Raw genomic sequence first — 15803 nt, 5'->3', positions numbered from 1 at the left:
ATTTATTATTAAATAAGTTCAATAAAGTTAGGGTTCAGAAAAGGTCGAAAACGGAAGCCCACAAGTCGGCATGGTCCACGGTTTTATCCTCCTTTCCCAAGTCGTCGAGCTTCTTTTTGAGTTTTTTCAGCTGCTTTTCGTCGCTTAATATCGCCTTAAAAACTCGATCAGTAAAGTTATCGTAGATACCGAGCTTGCGGAGGAGATTCAAGACTTGCTTTTCGAAGTCCTTGTTTCCTACTATGGTTCCCTGTCGAAGGCCAGGTCCTTCATCTGATAGAGTTCCATTTACAGCGGCTGAAGAGCCAGTTGAACCAAAGGAATCTCCATCACGCCGAGGAAGATTGAAGATATTGAGTGCGTCAATTTTTTCGGCCAGTTGGGATATGGGCAGCTCGACTGCTTGCTGAAGCATCATTAACTTCGGAGAGCACTCTCCGAGCCTGGCCTTCTGAAGACTTTCCTTTAAACGTGACGTGACAACATCGTCTAGCTTTCTAAGTGGGCCCAAGGAGACGGTATCCTGGCCTTGGATCCCTTGAGACACGAGAAGAATCGCTGCTAGGACTACACTTTCCATGGTTTCTGTTAGGCAACTGCTTGGCTCGTCTACGGATCGTTGGCTTTATAAAGCTCATGGAACCACCAATAATCATGAGTTATGTTCAGCCGACAGGCAGTAAATGTTAAATGCCATAGACAAGGTCGGAAGTGAGTTGGTTGGGAAGGTCACGCATAATAGTCGTTTTATGAACTGAGATAATTCCTAACAGGCGGCTTACGACCTGCTTTACTGACCCAGATAAAGGAATTTTCTTACAGCGTTTTCAGGGATTGTTTTCGAAAAGATTAATACCAAGTAAGAAGGCTGTGTTGGGTTCCTTAACAAAGAAGAAATTTTTAAGAGATTAACGCTTTAAAGATATTTTCGTACCCTTTCATAATAAGTTTAATGTGTATTTAGTTTATACAAAATTTTAGTTTTATAACAATTAATTTATCTAATGTTTTGTAAGCGTAAAGCCACTTTAACAATGTTGCAATTGCTTCTCCTGATAAGACCTCCATTTAGGGCCTTCCGATGGTTCCTTCTCAGGCAATTAAGCAAATGCGGCGAATGTCTTTTAGTGCTGGGGAATTGAAAAGGCAAATAGCGGGAGGGTTGGTGCACGGGGATGCGAATAAAATGCAAAAACATTGAGCTCGGCCGGGAACTCGGCTCTGAGCAGACCGAACTTCGAATGCAAAGAAAAGCGGCAACTGTGACAATGTAAGCAACAGCGGAAAGAACTGGCGGCTGGAGGGGGTGGGAGGCTAGTGGGTGGCTTGGGCTGCCCTGGGTGGCGGTAAAAAGTGCATACAAAATTGCCAAGCATAGGGGAACAAAAGAAACAAAAACGACGCCGTCAGCTGCAACGCAAAACTGCAGCTAACCGAAAATGGTAATGGCCTTCCATGGAGGCGAGGAGGGGTCTGGTAGCGGGAGGAGGGGAGGCGGGCGGGCGTTTCAATGTTTCAGCTTAATGCGAAAATCTTGTTGCACACCGCCTGCAGCAAACGATTCGGCCTCCAGACCATGGCGAAAAGTCTATTGTTTCACAATCATAATTCTCCTGTAAGCCGTCGGTTGAAGGGGTTCGCAGGGGAGGGCCCTTTCCTGGCTGCAGGAAATGAACATCATTAATTTTGCCATTCTGCATTTGCATTGGAAATGGCATTTCAATATTCGCTTCGCTTTCAAGATTGCCAAAACCATTTTCCGCGCAGCCAAATAACCTTCATTCGAGCTCCGAGGCCCAAGCTCCCCGTCCCGCTCGCTCCGACTGCCGCCCGTCCCGCTCGCTCTCTCTGTCGGCGGCTTGGAAAAACTTTCAACTGCTGTTCGCGATTGCCGCGACGTGACTTAATTTCCACCGCCGGCAGGCATACGGCTAAATATTTGTTCTATTCGAAGGGGGAGGGGATTTCGGGCAGGGGTTAGTTAGAGATTTCCACTGAGAGGAAAAGTTTGTAGGTCTAGTAGGTTTTTTATTTCAACGTCAAAGCCATGGGACATTCTAAAATGTCTAATTAATGCACTCCCTCTCTCATCATACAAAATATAAGGAAAATGGTCTATGGAAAATTATAGTTGAGAGAAACTTTTACCATCTAAAATGTTAGTTCTCAAGAAGGGGAAGAAAATTCTCCATTTTCATAAGGTACTTTTATCAGTTAAACGATATTCAAATTGATGCCAAAATGTACGTGAAGTGAGTTCTAATTATGAGTATACTTAGCTCTTGTTTTTTGTAAATAGTTTAGGCCACCACTGTAGTTTCTTCCAAACTATATATTTAGTTTCCCCCTTTAGGTTCGACTTTAACGGAACTAAAAATGCACTAATTATAAGTACCAATATCTAAAAATATAATATTTAAAAAAAGTTTTAATTTATATTATTTCACAACCATCTTATGTGCGTTTCCTTATAAAAGGAGTTCATAATTATGAAGTAAGGTAATTCCAGGTTGCTTCTGCCAGTGTGTGTTTCACTTTGAACATTTATCAATATATGGACATGGCCTGATAACTCTGTCGATGGGAATTGCGGCACGTAGAGCTCGACACTCAAGTGTCCAAGTGTTGAAAAAGCCGTGCATAAAAACTACCACGTACGCACCGATCCGAGCTCCCATACCAACATCCCTCTGGCGGAGGGCTGGGCTAAGCCAGTCCAGTCGTAGCCAGATATGCTATATATGTACAGCGCCAATGTACTTGGGAGTGGGTCCGGCGTGGGCTCGACAGCGAAAATCAAAGCTAAGCACTTTCAATTGGATTTATGCGTTTGCGATGTGCCCAAAGATGCGAATCGGAGTCGGAATCGAGTGCCCAGCTGGCTAATGTCTCAGTTTCTCCGGCCACGGGGCCTCATAACGCTCCCTGGGAGGGACTTTCTTATTAATCAGCACAAAAAGTTTGCCGCACCAACTTGCAATCCTGCCGATAAGCAAATAGCCAAAAACTGTTTACACAAAGCACACATGGCCAATTACGGCGTGCTCATGTGTGCGTGCCAGGGTGCGTCTTCGAGTGCCTTCGGTTATTAAGTTTTATGATCAGTTTGTGTTTTGCGTTGAAACGATTTATTTAGCTAAGCGGAATTAATTGGAATTTTACGTGTTGATTTCCTCCGCACTTTCTCGGAAAGCGAGCTGGGCCGGGAAAGCCCTTGGGGGCAGCCAGGAAAAGCTCCTGTGCGCCCAGTTTGTCTAATCGATTACAAGCTGAAAGGAGGCTGCAGAAAATGAAACATTTCACACATGCTCTACTCTTCTTAGTTTCCATAACTTTGTAATGAGAGCCTAGAAAGACTTCAGTTGCCCCAGAGAGTGGGGTGGCCTCTTCAAGTTTAGGGTATGTGTAATACGCAACGTCACGCCAATTAAAACAGTGTAACGGAAGCCTATTTATAATTTGCTTTTAATGGCATTGAAGTTTGAATGGTAAAGTCCACATAACATTCAGACGCCGTCATGAGGCAAGGCGCGCATTCATTCATTCCTTCATTAGTAAGGTGCTCTGTGAATTTGTAGTGCTCTCTGAAGTTTGAGCTAAGTTATTTGGAGACCATTTTGAAAATGTCAGAGCTCAGTAGAGCTTTGACTATATACAATTTCCGTGAATGAATGAAAGTATTACCCTACCGCGTCCGCAGCTTTGCTTTTTTACAAGTCATTTGTATTTTTAGTTGATGTTGTACCAAATACTAAAGGACGTTTTTAACTTTCAGGTTCATAGTCCGACGCTTGATTAAAACCTTTTTATCTTTATGTTAACAGAGAAGTGAATCAGTCAACGGGATGGGGATATTTCTGTATAAGAAAAAGGAGAATCAACCTAACTTGTACTCCCCGCCTATTAGTCAGAACAAGTTTGGTCAAAAATATAATTTGTGCGATTCAGTTTGGGGCTTGACTAGACGTTAAGAACATTTAACATGTTTTGCTGATACTATCATAATCATACTAGATTATTACGTATACGCACAAATTAATTAACATGGTCAAATGCCTAAGCGAAAAAGGCAGTAATTCAAAGGATCATTGAAAGAGATATTAAATCCAACTTAAAAAGGTAGCAAATTGAGCCCTGAAGTAAATTGAGAAAGTAGTCATTATTATTTGTTTCCTTTTAAATTTTGTTTTTTCTTCGCTCTATTGAATTAATAAAGTTTAAAGTGCATTTTGCATGTCTACGTGTACAGCTCCTATGTGTAGTTCCTTTTTTTTAATTTAATTTACGCCAACACAGAACTTCGAGGACCAACAGTGACAGCCCGAAATGATAGTACACACCCCATACAAAATGTTGGACACATTTGCCATACGTTCTTCGTTAGTAAAGCGTTCTACGGACTGAAATGATGGTTTTGTAAGCAGTGTTCCCGGTACACAATGCAAGTCCGAGTCCGTTCACTTCAAAGCAGGGCTTGGTCCCCCGCCACTTTGGGCGGGAAACCGCAGTTAATGCCGGCAACAAAAGCGTCCCGAAACCAAATCGCTTAGCAAACAATGGCGGGGTCCCCGTCCGCGCCCGCACTTCCAAAAATACCCCTACGACCACACATTATATGCGATCCAGCAGCTGGGCAGTCCGAAATGCTTTATGCGATTATTTGCTGAAATGTTGCGAGGCGGTTTCGTTATTTATTTGCCTTGGGGCCGGCAGTTTCTTTCTCTATCCGGTGAAAGTTGGGCGGGCGAGGGTTAAGGCGGTGGCATTAACAAACATTCCTGTGGCCGGCAGCAAAAAATTTTGGGATATTTCATGTTTGCTCCAGGAGCTTTCCTTGGGACGACGGCTCAGAGTCGCTCAAGCGTTAAAATTTCCAGGATGGAGATTTGCATGACAGGAGGGGCTGGGTCCGGAGAAAGTGGTTCTAGTGCCAGCCACATATACCTTTATTGAAAACATAATACGCCTTTCGCATACACGGTTTCCATTTCATTGCTTTCGCTTGCCACTCGATTCGACTCGATGCCATTCTGTTTTGGGTATTTTTTCGGCTGGCGCGTGACAAAACTCAACTTATGCCGGCTTTGAAATTTGCTTTGCCTGGCTAATCCTGGGGATGGACGGGTCCTCGGAGAGCTGTCGGTGGAGTGCGGGAGCGGGCCAAGGAGGGGACCCTAAGCCGACTGTCCGGTGCGTTTTTTCCGCTTCAGTCGGGGTCAAGGATGGGAGTCGGCCATGTCAATGGCTGTGAAGCGACAGGAGAGCCAGGAAGGGGGATTACGCAGGGTTCAAACAGGAATAGAGGCCCATGACCCAGGTCACTCGTCAACCGAGGCCACTCAATAAAGCCCTTAGCAATCTCAAAGGAATACCGCAAAGTATTTTTGCCTATGATCAACAAAAAATTAAATTGAAGTAAGAGAATAATTGCTGTGCAAAATTGCAACATTCCAGGTTTTCAGCTTGATCGTAAAAGGGCTTTTGTAGTTGCAACTGTTTCTTAAAGCGTACATTTTAGGTAACATTTTTAAGGTGTTTTTTGGTGTTACATTTACTAAATTATTAATTTTTACCAACCATTGACACTTCTTTCAGTTTTATCTCCAGACACTTTTTTAAACCATTGTCAATGTAACCCTTTAACCCCCGACTGCCCTTGGTAATCCTTTTACGCCCTGCCACCTAAGTAAACAATCTGCGCACTTCGTTTGCCGGGAAAAAACGAGCTGGACACACAATTTACAAGCTGAAAATCCCTGACAGCTTGCAAAGAAATTTGGCAAAAAGTGTAAGGCGCACAACTTAATCGAAAACTTTTTTCCCTGAAAACTCTTCGGAGGGTTTGTCATTCCAGGTTTTCCAGCTTGAGCCTTGTCCGAGCAATGAAATTAATGCACAAAGTTTGCTGTTTGTTGCGGTGGCTGGAAGAGGAAAACCTTTTGGAATTTCTAATGAGCAAAACAACTTTTTTCGGACGGACTTCGGCGAGGTGAGAAGCTGAAAAATTTGATTTGAATTGAGGGTTGACCAGGTAAAAGTTTTTAAATAAAAATTAAAAATTGTCAACGCGTTAAATTAGGGTCAGCAACTCGCGGAGTTTCCGGAAGGCGGGCCGAAAGGCAAAATTGAAATTGAATTGGGTATCTGCACCTGACAGAAGGGGTGGCTGTTTCCAGCAATGTATTGCAGACTCCTCCTTCAAAGGAAACTTGCCGCTGCCCCTCCTCTAAAACCGAAGGGCTCGGCTTTCCGGTTTCTTCACCGCCCACAGGATTCATAATCTCCCGGTAATCTTTTAATCCAGTCGAGTGAATTTTGTACTCGATTGTGCAACAAAGTTGCCAAAGGCTGTCCAAGGAGGCGGGCCGGAGTTAACTTTCGACAGCAGCTAAGCATGTGAGGCAACTTTCAGCCCCCCGCCTTGCCATTACATTAAGCCCGCCCAACTTTGATGTCATCTCTGTGCTTAGGCCCCACAAACAAAGTTTCCACGGTCGCTCTAAAAAAACTTTTTTAATAGTAATGGACTTTACTTCTCTGCCACTCAGGCACTCACTTTTTTCGCCGGCCGAATCCTCTTTTTTCAGTGTAAGCCGAGCAAGGGCAAAAGAGCTGGCAACCAGGTAAAATACGGCTCCGAAGCTTCAAAAAGTTATTTCCGCCACAAATGAACACGAGATGCATTTTTTCAGCGTCTCCCATCGATACGAATGCGATGAAAGTGGTCGAGGGACCGGGGGAGGGCTCCTATGTCCTGGGCTCTGGGTCCTGTTTCCCCGGCACTTAGCCCGCGGCCATACTGTCTGCCCGGCTGAGCCCCCTTTTTATGCTCCCCGGCCGCATAAGCCGCTTAGCTTTTGAGCAACTTTGAGCACGTATGTATGTAAATGGCAGGCGATTTCAGGTATTTTCGTCATTTGTCAGGGAAATCTACTAAGTATGATGTGACACTTTTTAAATTTGAGAGTTGTAAGGCATATACATGATCTACTTCTGCTTGCAGAAATGTAGCTCGAACGCAGTGTGCAGACTCAATCAATTATCGCTGCTTAAACGCAGCCAGTCGTAAAGCAGACGACAAAAAACAAACAAGAACGGGACCAAAATCTTTCGATTCTTGGCAACATCTCCCAGGGTTACAGGGCACATAAACTGAGCTCTAATGCGCCAGCTAAGGATACAAATTACGAAACAATGACGTCAACGTGCCTGTCAACAACTCGGCCAGACAATAGTTTTGCTTGGGGCAGACAGACCCGGAAAATGGGAAACGGGAGGGGCAGGCGGAGGAGACGGGGTTGGGCGACAGGTGCAACGGACATTTCTGTCGCATACATACAAATTACGTGCGAGATTATGCCGAGTCCGGTTTGGACTAGGCACTAAGGACCTGGGAGTAGGGTCGCAGGACGCAGGACGGAGCTGTTGAGTTCCTATTGGTGGTTACCGCACGTCCGCAAAATCAACAGAAAGTAACGCCGGCTGGCGATGGCAGCGTGACTCACGACCTCTAAGTGGACTAGGAAGATCTTTAACAGCTTAACATTCTGCTGCCCTGCCTCAACCAATTCCCAAGGAAGTGCGGCAGCTGATAACTCAAACAATGTTTTTAAATAAATGCAACCTGCAATGGTTTCACACTTTGAATTACTTTTTGAAATCCTCCAGCTTAGCCCAATGGATGGAGAGGTACTAGCACTATTACGGCACTCCTTTTCCCAGCTCCATTAGCTCACACGTTTTGAAAGACAGAAAACTATCTCCGACTGCACCCCCTCCATCCGGTTCAAGTTCAGGTGGAACAATGCCAGGGTAATGCCAGCGGAGGAGGTGGACCGAGGTGATAGGTCATGGGAATGAGAGCTGGATGGGGCATGTGCATGGGTTGAGAATGCGAACGCCTCGAGTGGACTTAAATGAGCTCAACATGCATTTAAATGCAGCCTGATTTGATTACGGAGTAGGGCTCCACCTCGAAGGGAGCTCCGTGGGGTCGCCTGCTGCTTCCTTGGGTTGTTTTTGCTCAGGGGCTCTGTCACAGCCATCAACAATTGCGCATTGTGGCATCGGCTGGCTGACAGGCCCGAACAATGCCAGCCACAGCGAAAGCAACAGCCACGGGTGCGAAAATTAATATTTGCCCGGGAAAACAACAGCACAAGAAAAGAGGGCCCTGACAGGTGTGCGAGAAACTAGAGTGCTGCAATTGGGAATGCATTGTCTGCCCCAGCGCGTGCCCCGTAATTAATTTCCTCGGCTGCACAAGGATGGGGGACTCAATACCTGGGTCAAAACAAAGTGAAAATAGTGCCTTCTGAAAGAAGATCTTTTTGAAGATTATTCACAAACTAGAAAAAAACGATTTGCAAATTAATTTATAAGAATTTATAAAAATGAAAAGCTAATACCTACTAAGTGGGATCAAAATGTTTTCAAAAGGTTAAGGTTTATCTTCATATTTTGAATTTACTTCGTGCTCGTTTTTGCATCAATGGAGAAATTATTTTAATTGCCCTTACATGTTTTAAAAGTTCTTTTAATCCATTCAGCGTCAACTGATAATCTGGCAATTGGTGTTTGGTGTTTGCTTATATTTTTTAACATTTTTGAACAATACTTTTCTAGGACCTCAACCTAATTTTATTTTAATCAATTAAAAAGGTTAAACTGAAAATGTATCAGGGTATTGAAAAAACTCCTAACTTAATTATTGCCAAATCGTGGTCATTAAAAACAATATTTAATCAAAGGAATTAGGAAAAGCACTACATTTCTGGGCTTCTTGGGAAATCGCTTTGTAAGACCACAAATGAAGCAAAAAATAAGCACTAAATGGGGCGAACCAGTGGAGCGAGTCGAACTCTGGAAGTTCAAGTACTTGGCAGTCCTGAAACGAACTCCTCGGCCCGAGGATACCCAGGATGGGCCCGCACCCCCGCACCCCCGCACCCCAGCACCCCCGCACCCCACGCACTCTGCCATTTTGCGGGTTTCAGATCAAATGCATCACGCGGCTCAGTTTGGGTTTCTGTTCAGTTGGGCTTCGGGTGGGGGAGGGGCAAACTTGCCTGGCAGCTGAGGGAGCCGCTATTGTTGTTGCTGAAGAGGAGTCGGGATGTGGGTGTGGGCTGCCCTGCGGTGGCTCATTGTTCGACTGCAGCGCGAAGGATACGCATGTTGGTGGCAAGTAGGGATTGGATTGGATTTGGCAAGGAGCTGGAGCCCCTGGAGGAGGTAACTTAAAGTGAGCAGGCTCAAGTGGTGCGTGGAGGGGCGGGGGGGGGCGAGGTTGGTGGCTAAGCCTTAAGATTTGGCCTGCCACTGCCTTTGACTGCACTCAGAGGAGCTTCGAATATGGCTTATACCCTCGGCCACATGATACTCACGGAAAATGCATTCTCGAGAAGTTTCCATTAATTAATTTAATGAACTTTTGCCCGGGCCGTCAGTCCGCCAGTCAGTCAAGGCAAGTCAAGTGCATGAAAGCCTGTTGGACAGCTGCATTTCAAAGCTGTTGGACAGGCCTTGCACAAAACCCAGTGTGTGGGCTAAATAAAATAGAAATCCATTGAAATATATTGAATTAATACGCAATTATGGAATGCTAAATTACCCGCGCTATAATTAAATGAAAAACACCATGCTGAGAGCGAAGCAGGGATTTATGTTTGTTTAGTGAATTATTTTTTTTTGCCGTGATTAAATTCACTTTGCTAGCTGTATTTAAGCCTACTTATTCTGCTTTCGACTAATTTAAATATTGTAACCTGATTCACAGCGAATATAATTGGTATTGGTAATTCATATTTTTATAGTTTTGCTGCTATGAAATTAACTAATTAACATTTCCGCTACCATAAACAACAAAATGAAAACTAGGAAGGGCATTAAAATTGATTGTCTATAAGAACTCAGTACACAATACTAATTGAATGGGATCTGCTTTTCGCATTATTTGCCCAGCAGAAACCGTATTATTACCCTTATTATTCCCCCACAATGAAACCATTAGGGCCTGCCTTCTGGCTAGGGGAAATCTTTCATCATTTCGCTGGACCCATCCAGTTCCACCTTCGTGCTCATAACGTTGTCGCACAATTAAATTCGAACCGTGAAAGCTTTCAACTGCACTCTGGGCCACAAATTATGCCCATCCTGCCCATCCCGCGCCCATCGTTTTGGCCCTTTCAGCGGCAGAACAAATGGCCAAAAGCGGCTGCCAAATGTCGGCCTACAAAACATATAGAGATGGATGTACAAAGGGAAGACATTCGGCCGGAATTTAACGCTGTGCAGTCGCGCATGAAGATCCGCTTCCAATGCCCCACAGCCCCTCCCCTGTCAATTATGGTCTATGGACATTAAATGTCATTACGCAGCAACAATCAAAAGGAAAGACAGGATCCGCAGCCGCGGAACTGGGGAAGTCGGGAAAAGGGAAAGCTGGGGAGACAACGAGCCAAGCAAAGCATGAAATTAAAATGCGCCTAAGATGTATTCTCAACTGTCATGATGCTGATGACGCCGGGCTGCCAGGAGTCGTCCTGGCAAAGGAGTTGCTGCCCCGGCCTGTCGTTCTGCTTATAATTTCATTTTTCACACCCAGCTCTCATTGACAAAGTGTGAAGGACGCAGGCCGAAGGCGGGCATTCTTCTTGGCTCCTTGCCTTTGCGTACTCTTGCCAACAGAGAAGGTTGCTGGAATAGCCAAGGAACTTAGTGTATCGAGAATAAGGTTTTCCAGAGGCAACCGAAATACTTAGGTATTGTTATTTAACTTTAAAAATAGTTTCACTTAATTACCATAAACAATTACTTGAAAAAGTTCTAAAAGAAAGGAAAGCTAACTTCTATGCAACTTTGTGTTTTTTATAATAAAATAATAACTAGAGATGATCGCACCTCCAGCATACCTAATCATGAATTCAGCTTTTGTTACGAAATGTATAGAGGATTGAAAAACAAATGCACTTTCTTAATTTTTCTCCTGCGGCACGCTGCAATACAACATCAATGACAAGAAGCCTTTCGATTTTGATGAGCTTGCGGAATAAGAGGAAAGTGTATTTATTTAGTAGATCCTAGGAATGTTTAAATCAAAACGTTTTTGTGTTGACAGTGCGATTGCCACTTGTTCTTCTAAGAATGCAACTGTGCTAATTACCTGGCATTTATCCCCGCAGGCACCAACAGTTTATAATTAACATTTACTTTTAAGAAACCAATTGACATTCTTTTCTTTTGCTCTAGTTCTCGACTGGTGTATCACTCGTAATGAAAGCAAATTTAATAAGTCTGTAAAGGGTATTCAGCTTTCAATCTGCTCCAGTGTCACCATTTCCTATCCCAGTTCTTGGATTTTTTGGGAGCCTTGCCAAAGCGATAATAACAATAAAATAAAATGATGAAACGCCAGCGGCAGTTGGGAATCAGCTGCTGGGAGGGGGAGAGTGCTGGGCGGGCCTATTAAATTTATATTTAAATTTCTTGGTTGCAGCTGGCCAGAGAGCTGGCTGCAGCAATTTAATTAATTTCCAAAACAAAAATTGAATTCTCGCCTCATTTGAAATGCAAAACCGAAAGAGAAGTCAATTAAATGAATGTCAAAGAGCGGGCACCGAGCATTCACGTCCTCGGCTCCGGCTCCTGTGAGTTGGGGTCCTGCCTCAACAATTCCTTTGACACACACTGGCATTCCCCAGAAGGAGGAGCCCGGCTACCGTGTCCTGCCACTGTTGTTGTCTTTATGGCTGTCGCCCCCTGTGGCCGCGCCCTCTGTTATTGTAGCCATGGAAATGAATATTAATGCCGCCAGGATTCTGCCAGTCGATGCCGAGAATCGGGAACCGAGAACCGAGAACCGAGACCGGGGACTGGGGACGGCGGCAGGACACCAAAGTCCTTTGCCCACAAGGGCTCAGTGCGCACTTTGCACAGCATTAATATTTATCAGCCCGATTTCGGAGTTGTTGTTGATACGGGGCCCGGAGCCCCTCTGCGCCTCTGTCCCCGGCCCGAACAACATATTTTGCATACCCTTTGTCCTTTGTCTATAATATTTCAATAAGCGAATGAATGCGAATCAAGAAAGTTCTCTGGCATCTGCAATTGCCGGGCATAAATTCGCAGCCAAATTAAATAAATAAACACTGGACTGACCACGCTGCTTGGTTAAATGCGCAGGATATTGTTAATTATCCCTACTATGTTTATAATTCGATTTTTTTTGTGTCGATCATCAGTCGAAATTCTGGCTGTAATTAAGGTTATTAATTTGGAATTTATTAATTGGGGGTTGAATTAAATTGTGCGAGAGAGTAATTTGTTACTTTATTTGCCGGCTTTTTATCAAATTTGTTTCCTCAATTAAAACCCGAGTTTTAGGCTTGCAGCACAGCTCAAATCAGAAAAATGGAAAGACTGTCACAGCGCGTCTCGCTGTTTTAAATGATTTTTGTATTGGAGCGAGGCAAATTAATTTCTGCAAATTTAAATGCAGTTCGATGTCAGTTTTGTCAGGGCAAGCGAGCAATCTGTATAATCCCGGGGCTCTGGGCATCAGCGGCTATCATTGCGCGACACTCTGACCCCCACCTCCGTCGCTCGAGGACACTCTCCTTATATGGGCCCATTATCAAGGGTAATGAAATTTACTTGTACACGAAATAAAATTATATCATTAACACCTGGAGCGTGCGGAGTCACACACGTGTTCCCGTATACGTTTGCCCGTGTGTGTTTGCATGCTGTCGATGGCGGCGTCGGTGGCCGAGCACTTATTCCACCCACTGTGCACATATTTACACTGTCTGCACGGCGACTCTCCGTATCGCTTAAAGCACTCGGAAAAAAGTGCTGGCAGGGGCAGAGCGGAGTGCCTCGATTGTTCCTCCAATAATGCAATTTGTTAACATTGGCTATGCCGTGTTAATCAGCCCCGATGCGACGGGGTTAACGCAATTTCCCCAATTTCCCCCACTGACACTGCACTTTAAAATCGAACTCGGGCTGCGGATGGATTTATCGTGCGATTGTTCCCCCAAAAGCCCCAAGTGCAGGAACTTAATTAATTAGCTGCCTAAACTTCGTTTTGAAGTTTTTGGCCACAATCTGATTTCGTTTGAGATTTCTGCACTGAAGCAGGCTGGCAGGGCCACCAAAGCCCACCTCGACCTGGCCACAAGGAACTTGTCCTGTAGTTGCCAACCATCAATGATTTTCCATGGGCTAGCGGGTGAGTTGGACAGGATGGAAATCGTAAATGTTTTTAGCCATTTTATTTCCGTTTTAATTACTTATACGTAGTAATCGATTTCAACAGATAGTATCTAGTTTATGAGAAGTTATGTAAACTAATTTATTGTAGCTTAGTTTCCATCCATCATTAAAGAACAAGAGTTTAATTTAGGCTTAAAACTAACAATATCAGACAGAAAAATTAAATCATTTGTTTTAATCAATTTATTTGAAAGCTTGCAATCACGAAGTTTGTTAAACGTACTGTTGAAACGTAATAACGAAATGCACACGGTAGCACCTGTTCGACTCCCTTTGGCCTATCCCTTTCACTTGTTACTGTTTTTCTTTGGGATTTTCGGATCGGTTTTTGCCTGTTAAGTGCAGGACCTGAGCCGGCCGGAGCTTTTGTGTTTTAGTTTCCAGCTGCAAGCCGGACACGACTGCGGCCCAGTGCACGGCCAAAGAGGAAAGTCGGAAAAGGCGGAAAACCCGCAGGGGAGCGGGAAATGGGGAAGCGGGGAGCGCAGGAAGACGGGGCCACAGCTGAGCCCTGACCGCAATCGCATTGTGGCATTGTCCACATCGATGTTGTCGCCCTTTATTTTTGTTACCGGTTCGGGTTTTCCGAGGCTTAATGGCCTGCTAGGAGCAAGGAGGCGGGTGGGGCTGCCCAATTGATTTTTACTTTTGTTTTGCGATTTCCGACAGCTGAAGGCGCCTCCTCGAAACTCCTGCCGGAATCGCACGGCTCAACACAAATCCGCAGTAAATGAAAACCAAAGCCCGAAAACTTTCCCGGGAACTTGTCATCGTTTCGTTGGGCTTCCCTCCGTTCGCTGAAATTAAATTTTAGTTATTAAATCATCAATTCAATCAGACAATTAGGAAAGTTGTCAGCTGCAAAGTTTGCCAGCCACACAAACTTGCTGACATATGTGAAAAGCCAGGTCCCCTCCACTTTCCGCCTTTGCCGAGTGACAAAAACTTTGCCGAACAACATTTAACGAAAATACTTCTTAGTTAAAAACCCAATTTGTTTTTCGAGAAAACTCAATTTGCGGCTTTGAAGTAAACTGCAAATTTTCAGCGAATTGTGAGGCATTAGAGTCGGTGCTTGGGGCAGGAGCTGGTTGCTGTGGTCACTCTGCCGCTGACTTCTGGTCTCTCGATTGATTTCAATTTTATTAACGCCCCGACGCTCCTCGCCCTTCCCCGACAAACTGTCTGTTTGTTTGGCTGACAGCTGTTGCCAATTTCTGTTTTTGTCTGACTTCACGAAACCCGAGGATTGACGGATGGCGGCGAAAGAGAAAGGACCCATCCGGGTTCTATGTAACACCAAGGTGTTTTCCAAATATATCAAATGTCCCATGTTGCCTTCAACATTTTACAACCCAGTATCATGTGAATCCAAACAACCTGAAGTATGCTTGACGTGTCGAATAAAAATGTTCAAATTATTAAAATGAAAATAGGGGAAAATTACAGTTTTTTACTTTTTATTTGAGTTGTTAAGCACAATTTTATTTATTTAGCTACTATTTTAGTCACCAGGTAATTTATTCTCTGTTTCCAATTTTTCTACACTTCTTCGACCGTTCGGTTGGATCCTTGCCCCACCGCAATTGTGCAATTGATGGAAATTGCCTTCGAGCAACTAATGAAAATGTCAGAAATTTCTGGTTCATTTCCCTGCCTGCCGTGTGGCCATGGGAAATGCTAAATGCCAGAGTGCAGAGTCCAGACTGCCCGGGCATGATTTTCAATTTGTGATCTTAATCAGCAGGTGTCCTCTATGGCTTTCTCTTTCACTTATTCCCCACCTGCAGCACCTGCGGTCGCCTATCAACGGCATCGTCATTGTCGTCGGCATCGTCATAGCTTTTTATTATTTTCGTTCGAGCCTGACTGCCTACTAATAGTGGATGCTGCTGTTGCTGCCGATGTTGCCTTTGTTGAAAGGTTGCTAGGCATTAGCTTTTGTCATCCGGAGCATCCTCCCGATTCTCCCCTTTATTCTCCATCGGCCGGCGAACAATGCGCTGTGAATTGCCTGGGCTGCCCGAACTCCTCGGGGTTTATGCGAGTACCGTACTCAGAAAGTCTTCGAATAATGCATCAACCTACTAGAGCACAAAAAAGCTTAAGGTCGCATAGTGCGGAATATTTTTATGACAAATTTAAAATGGATATTTTACATAAACAATTCTCTTATGTATTGCAACATTATTTTGAGCTAAAAGTAAATTCTTGAAATTCATCCGCCATAAACGTAGTACATCATCTAGACACATAGGTCACTGTGGTCCACTGCTTCAGCCATCAGGAATGAGTCCAGAGTACAGAGTCCGGAGTCTAGACCGACTTGAGAGCTCCTGCCTGTCCCGCCGCCTTTTGGCCTGCTGCTGTGCCCATTTAATTAAATTACACCAAATTGTTTGGGCCGGCACAAAAAGTGGGGATCCGGGCACCAAAGGAAATGTGTAGAAAATGATAAAAATATGTAAGATTGAAAAAATGTTTAGAGGCGTTTTAAGACCTGGCAATTACTGTCTTTACTCCCC

The 15803-nt window shown here is 44.4% G+C and overlaps 1 protein-coding gene across 1 annotated transcript; it reads right to left on the bottom strand.

Annotated features, from left to right (window-relative positions):
* Positions 1-17: 17 nt before the first annotated feature.
* LOC108033242 (uncharacterized) lies at positions 18-580 on the bottom strand. The gene has a single exon (XM_017107508.3). The coding sequence runs from the start codon at positions 578-580 to the stop codon at positions 35-37; it is 546 nt and encodes a 181-aa protein (XP_016962997.1). The 3' UTR covers positions 18-34.
* Between the last annotated feature and the right edge of the window lie 15223 nt (positions 581-15803).

Source organism: Drosophila biarmipes, chromosome 2L, assembly GCF_025231255.1.
Source record: "Drosophila biarmipes strain raj3 chromosome 2L, RU_DBia_V1.1, whole genome shotgun sequence".
Taxonomy (NCBI): Eukaryota; Metazoa; Arthropoda; class Insecta; order Diptera; family Drosophilidae; genus Drosophila; species Drosophila biarmipes.
The sequence above is the reverse complement of the archived record's forward strand: the minus strand, read 5'-3'. Positions and strand labels throughout refer to the sequence as shown.

Coding starts and splice junctions, on each gene's coding strand:
- LOC108033242 (XM_017107508.3), bottom strand. CDS start 580: ATGGAAAGTGTAGTCCTAGCAGCGATTCTTCTCGTGTCTCAAGGGATC.